The 7171-nt window shown below is 35.4% G+C and overlaps 1 protein-coding gene across 1 annotated transcript in view; it reads left to right on the top strand.

The window, feature by feature from the left end:
• The window catches only part of LOC137651331 (intraflagellar transport protein 88 homolog), a 361406-nt gene extending 355500 nt beyond the window's left edge, over positions 1–5906 (top strand). Inside the window, exon 17 of the mRNA XM_068384619.1 lies at positions 5754–5906. Coding sequence (XP_068240720.1) covers positions 5754–5875 — 122 coding nt within the window. The 3' untranslated portion in view covers positions 5876–5906. The remainder of the gene's footprint in view (positions 1–5753) is intronic.
• The last annotated feature ends 1265 nt before the right edge of the window (positions 5907–7171 follow it).

The raw sequence follows: 7171 nt of genomic DNA on the forward strand, positions 1-7171 counted from the left end.
TCAAAGCCTCAAAGCTAGGCAAGAGAGAGAAAATATTGTAACAAGACAAAAAGTCTTGACCCATAGCCCTTAATATCGACACATAATTTTCTCATGAGACAGTAAACACCAAACTAGATAATTATCAAAACTAGCTACTAATTTCCCAAACATTCCTGAAACTGTACTAATTAAAGTACATAAGTTATTTCTAAAAGAGAATAAACTGAAGAAAACATATTTAATCTTTAATCCTCAAAGGAAAAAGATTATGTAAAACATATAGGATGCTAATGTTGATTATTTTTATATCCTTATGCAATCTTGCATATCTATTTGAAGTTTAACGGTGAATGTACAAGGTAAAAAAAAATATTTCCATTATTTTATAATGAACAGTTACCTATGGATCAAAACTATCAATAGATGAATAGAATCTATTGTCAGCCTCTCCGGTGCACAACATCTATTAAAGGGAGCCACTCACTCAAAATGTCTGACATTGTGATTAATTGTGAGGAATTCATATTTACCTCCGCCAAGGAGGTTATGCGATCGAGTCGGTTTATTTATTTGTCTGTGAACATTTTTGTGTGTGACTGTAGACAGGATTACGTCAAAACTACTCGACGGATTTTGGTAAGATATTCACTGAAGAGACCGTAGGTCATGGGCGACCCCATTGAATTTTGGAGCTATCTGGATTCTAGATTCAGATTTGCATTTTTTGTATATCTGTGGACAGGATTACGTCAAAGTACTTGGTGGATTTTGACGAAATTTTCACCATAGGTAGATTTTAGGTTACAAATGAGCCCATTAAATTACGAAGATGATAAGGATCAGGATTATAGATCCGGATTTAAATTTTTTGCCCTTTTTAAAAACTACTAGACGCATTTTGACGAAATGTTCACCACAGATAGATTTTAGGTCATGGACGACCCCATTAAATTTTGGAGATGATCCGGATCTGGATCCAGATTCTAGATACAGATTTGCATTTTTCGTCATTTTTAAGAAAATGTCAAAAGTACTTGATGCATTTTGACGAAATTTTCACCACAGATAGATCTTAGGTCATGGACAACCCCAATAAATTTTGGAGATGATCCGGATCTGGATTTTAGTGGACAGGATTACATCAAAACTACTCGACAGATTTTGACGATTTTGATCAGGATTCTACATCCAGATGTGCATTTTTTGCCATTTTAAAGATATCAAAACTTCTTGACTGACTTTTGACGAAATTTTCACCAATAATAGATCGTAGATCATGGACGACCCCATTAGATTTTGGAGATGATCCGGATTTTCCTTTTTCGTCATTTTAAAGATAACCTAAAAACAAATCAACGGATTTTGACGAAATTTCCACCACAGGTATATCTTAGGCCATGGGCGACTCCATTAACCTTTGGTGGAGGTCAGAAATCTTTGATTGCTCTTGTTATATCTTCAATTTTTACTTTAATTTCATTCATTTGACAGGGTTTATTATTTGGGTTCTAGATTAAGAGTAATTTGTATTTATTCATGTATAGAATTTTCTTTTCAAGTTTAAGTGGTAATTTTCCATACTCTAGTTTAAATTCAGTTGACTTGCATCTGGAATACTGTATACTGATTCTTCTAAAGCATCAATTATTCATTTATATGGGGTAACTACTAATCATGTCTTCTACGACCAGCTAATAAAAAATTTGAATGATTGCATCATGTGCCCTTGCTGGGTAAACACAGTGCATGCGCAAGGAGCAAGAGGACACTTGCTCACAACGTCCCTTCACAGCACTTCTGGTGAAGTGAAGAGGTTGTGCTCTCATTTCCTCTCTACAATTGAGCCTTTTGCCTTCATCTCGCCTACCCTTTTAGTGTTTAGTTCTCTTGACTTGTGTTTTTTCTTAATTCAATGTCAATTGAGTGACTATTTGTTATCTATGAGTTACGAGTGAGTGCTTATGTCTAGTAAATATCGGTATTTGCATTTTTCCCCAGGCTGGGATAGCGACTATTGTGGCATGCTTATGAGTCGGGCTGCCATAGACATACATTTTCTTTGTCCTTCTTGCCTAGACAAGAGATGTTCAAGGGAATCTCCATGTAATTATTGTAGGGAGTGCACATCCTCCCAATTGGAGAGATATATTTCTCGTTGCAGGACACGTAAGGAGATTTTTTCATTACTGTGTCTTTTTCCAACGGGAGTTAGAGACGAATCTCATTCTATGTAGCGAGAATTTCCCTGTAGTTTTTCATGTCGAGATTTACCTGAACCTTTATCGATGAACTACACACATATCCAGAATAGTGTTGATTATGCTCAGCGAGACCTTAGCCGGCAATTGTCAAAAATTCTTGCCTTGAACCTGGTTCCAGCACGTCAACTATGATTATGGAAATCGAACGGGCATGTCCAACAAGACGTCTAGTTGGAGGGACTCTAAGAGTTGGCACAGACACAGCTTTCCCCCTTAGTCATGAGGCAACCGTGTTGGAAGAGAAAAGTTTGCAATTTCTAACCCGTTCTCATAAACTAGGTTTGCCTTATAACTTTGGGGTCCTAAGCTTAGGTCTCCTCTACAGAGTCTTAAGAGATCATTAGAGGCTTATGATAAGGGTAGTTGGATCGTATCAGCTGCGTCCACACTCAAAAGCTTCCCAAAACTGTGCATACCTTTTAACTTATCATCTCCTTCCTTACCTACTTGAGTAGGGGAGTCCAGTAGGATAATGACAGAAACTATCCTTCAGCCAGACAAAGCTATACGTACCGCCATCTCAGTGCGTGATGACATCATCACGCGCTCCAACTTTTTCTGCCCATGAAGACAAGTTTATAACTCATCCCAGTGTATTCCCCGCAAGGACAGATCATAGGCTAATTTAATGCATGAGAACTTTTCGTTGCAACACATCAAAGTTGAGACATACACTAAAAACTTGTTCAGCTGATACTAAACCCCATGCTGAGTTTCACAGCAGCAGGGCCAGTCAATGTGGCCTGGTTATGTGTTGACATCCACTCTGTTGGAACGAGGAAACTAGTGAGTCCAAGGCTCCAAAATCGGATTCTACAAAATTAAAGATTTATGATTTAACACGAAGATTATCAAATTGGACAAGTTTTTGTTATTTTATTGTAAAATACAATATTTTTATGTATTCAGTGGTGTCCATCTTGAAAAATGGTCACCATATTGAATCTATAGGTGACGTACTGGTTTTATCTAAAGAAGTCTCCAAGACGTATGTGTGCTAATCTTAGTACTTGCTTCCGAAAATGAAAGATTCTCCTGAAAAATATGCTGTTATATGCTCCACTATTTGGAAAGGAAAGGACTTGTTAAGTCTGGAAACAGGTTTCTTTGTCCTGTGAAAGTTGTTAAGTTTTGATTAGGCAAAGCTGAATTGATAAAGAAAAAGTTCTAAATTGGTTTGTAATCTTAGGATTTCAGGGAGCCCTCTTTTCTAAATGCTATGCGGTTTCTAGATACGCATTTTAGTAACAGTCACATACAGGGAATTATATTTGACAACGTGAAGGTTGAAATTCAAAAATTGGTACTGCAGCTACTTCTGTAAAAATCTTTCTGTAGAAGTAATTTTTTGCAGGAATGTTTTTCCTTTAAAATTTTTTAGAAATTTGGTGCAATGGTAACTGGGTGATATTGTGTTTATGTTATGCTACTAGATATATCAATGAGATAGTTCAAGGTAGTGGGTAATATGATAAGTATATATATAGTTTCAAAGGTTTGGTAATAAGAATATGTTTGGAACCCAGTGTGAAAACTTGACTGGTTACGAGTTTACTTTCCTTTTATATTTTTTTATCATCGAACTAGATGAGTTTTAGGTAATTGATAATGTTTATTAATCAAGGTCATTACTTTCCTATCTCTTTCCTTCACTAATCCACATCCATCAGAATGTGGGAACCATGGGCATTTCATCAGGTAGCTACCGACCTGGACGGGGGGACAACAACACTCGAATGCTCAATCGGGTAGGATACCGATTGGGATGGAAAAAACGTATAATAATAAACTGCTAACCTGAAGTTCCTCTCAAAATAAAAAACAGGACCCATCTCTTATATAAGAAAAGTAAAAACTTAAGAGAATAAGAGTAAATAAATCCTTAAGATAATCAGTGGAGGTTACCCTCGAGGTCGGATACGACCCAGAAGGGTAGTCAAGCAAGACCATAACCTAAATTAAATGTTCCAAAATAATGAAAAACGATTAAACTTGAATATAAAGCATCGCATAAGTGAAACGGTAATGAGCAAGCGCGATGAGGGTCAAGACGAATTACAATTAGTATGGGGGACCAATTGTTATACGTCAAGAAACAAAGGCTCTTGGAGGTAGCGAAACCAACATGGCTGCCAGGGAGCGGCATCTCCGACTCCCAAACAAAACACTAAAGGATAATAATAATAATATTATTAATAACATGGGTATCACTACTTCCAGAACTTCAGAACTCGTAGTTTTAGTACTCAACTTGGATGCAGAAGCTTGAATGTCCGACATCTTGCGCAGAAAAGCACTCAAAACACCGAAATCACAGAACAAAAGAACATGCGTGTAAACAGCAGAGATGCTATGAAAGGAGTGAAGATGTTGGCGTGGGTGGAGGTAGTGGTAGTAGCAGTCAGTAGTGGATGTAGAACGGCACCTCGTAGTAACGGGGATATTTGAAGAGGAGATATCTAAATGGCACGAGACCTCTGATAGTGGTTTACACGCCCCAGTTCTATACCGACACCTAATATAGGTGAGCGAGCTGGGTTCATCCCTGGCATTCCTATGCAACTTTTTTCTCTGGTAATATATAGCAGTTATATACCTTAGAAATGATGCTAAAGGAGCATTTCACGGAGCGGCACAGGTTGAGCCCAGAAAGATTTATTTCTATAATCACCTGATGTTCATAATATACACCCCGACTCCTCCCCACTGACTAGATTTGAAGGGACTAATTATCTGGATTTGACTTAGAGACTGTAAGACAAAGGAACTATAACGCACCCATAACTATAAAGTTGCTATCAACCACTAGATTAGCTTAATAATTACAAGAAGGGGAGGTAATTTGCAAGGGAAAAAACATTATAAATATTTAATTTAGGATAGACATTGGCATTAACACTTTGGAAGTGAAGCAATGTAAACATTTATTGAGTAGAGAAATAATGAATTTCCGGATTAAAATGTTTGCCGTTCCCATTCCTCTTCTGATCATATCTCATGGCATGATAGATCACACCAAAACATGGTGAATTAACTTTCTCAATCTAAGTTGTTACTTGATTTTACCCTAGCTGTAAATCACCATCTTGTACTAATATGCATACTAGGGACAATTCCTTTGCTTCTCCAGTAGGCTACCATAATTTACAATGCCTTTTATGGCACAAGAGAAATTCATTTCAATATCTATTTGACTTCTGTCTTTCTTCACTCTTGTACTTTTCATTGTCCTCTTTGGTTTCCTCCCGCAGAGATGTCAAATTTATTTATTTCAGAATAATTATTATTAAAGCAAGTTTTAACTATTTAAAATAATTCTTTTGATGTTTAATCATAAGTCTGACATTTTGTGTATCTGAAAAGGGACTGGTAAAAACCAAAGCATTTACCTGTTTCCCTTTTTTCAGCATTCAATAGTTCTCTATGATAATGTATTTTTTTTGTCTTAAATTACTTTTTACTATCTAGGTCTAATAGATATATTTTTCACTTGAGGTTTTCTGTCTACAGATAGTAGTTATGTTGACCCCCTAGGTCCTCTACAAGAGAGACCAAAAACCAGCATGAGGAGAAAGCAAGATGATGATGAGTTTGGAGATGATGATGTTGGTGATGATCTTTTGCCAGAGTAAATCTAATGTAGGTAACTTATGCCGAGTTTGTCAGGAGAGGTAATGTTAGACCTACTAACATGCATGAGAAAGTTTTCATTACAGTATATAATGAAAATATTCAATAGTATAAGCATTATATTTAGTTGTATTGTTTAGATGTGAACAACATTATATGGAATATTTTTTGGTGCTTAATGTTCTAGTCTAAAACCTTTGCAGTCTCGAGTGAAGCTCCCAATACTGCATTATTCAAATTCTAAAACTTTTCGTTGTAGACAAATTTTGTTTAGATAGATTTTTGTATTGTTGACCTATATAAAAGAACTCAAAAAATGAATTGAATTTCTTTGTAATAAATAGACCGTAAATAATGTAGTGGATAATATTGGCATTTAATTAATATAATTTTGATACCTAGTACAATATATATTGAATTATATGATAGTGACTTTTAAAAATGGCTTATTTTCTCTGACTGGATTTGCTGTATACTGATTTTATTTAAAGTTTTCTGGTAAATGATTTTTTAATATGTTTTTGTATCTGTTAGTTTTATTTAAGAAAATAACAGTTTAGTAGTAGATGCTGTATAAGTAGTGGTACAGAGTTTATTAATTCATAGGCTTGAAAATTTGTTTTAGTACTGTATTTTTAAATCTTGTATTTATTAACAGCTTTCTAATTGCAATAGATGTATATTATTTTTTATCTAACACAAAACCAGAGAGCAACAGTTTACACTGAGTATAGTAGAGATGATTTCAATTGAAATATAGTAATTGTCAATATTTGTTAAAATCATACTTTTCCATTTTTAAGTCCACGTTGTTTCTATACACCTCCCCTGATGTTCATATTGCTTCTTTCTGGAAGCTCGGTTATATCCGTGTTTATTCCTAAAATATTTGCCAATTTTTTCATCCAATAGACTTGGGCCTCTTGTAAATTAATGAGACAATATACCATCTAATGGCTCTATCAAGCTATACTGTTATATTTCATGTCTCTTCATTGCTGTTGAATGACAGGCCCCATACTCCAGGTGTTAGTGCTTTCTAGATGTTTTCTCGTGAATATATTTGTAATAACTGCATAAATTGTTTAAAGGAGTTGTTTCTAGATGATCATGATCGGCATTATCGTTGTGTCTCGAGTCAACGGTAGTATTGTGATTAAGATAACTGTTCGAGAAATGTGAAGGCTTCACTGTTCCTCTTCAGGAAAAGCATGTTTCTATGGTTACTGACCAAATTAAAAGTCCAAAACATAAAAGAAAACTTGCTTTTAGTACATTAGAAATCTGGAGAAGACTTA

Source organism: Palaemon carinicauda, chromosome 1, assembly GCF_036898095.1.
Source record: "Palaemon carinicauda isolate YSFRI2023 chromosome 1, ASM3689809v2, whole genome shotgun sequence".
NCBI classification, from domain to species: Eukaryota; Metazoa; Arthropoda; class Malacostraca; order Decapoda; family Palaemonidae; genus Palaemon; species Palaemon carinicauda.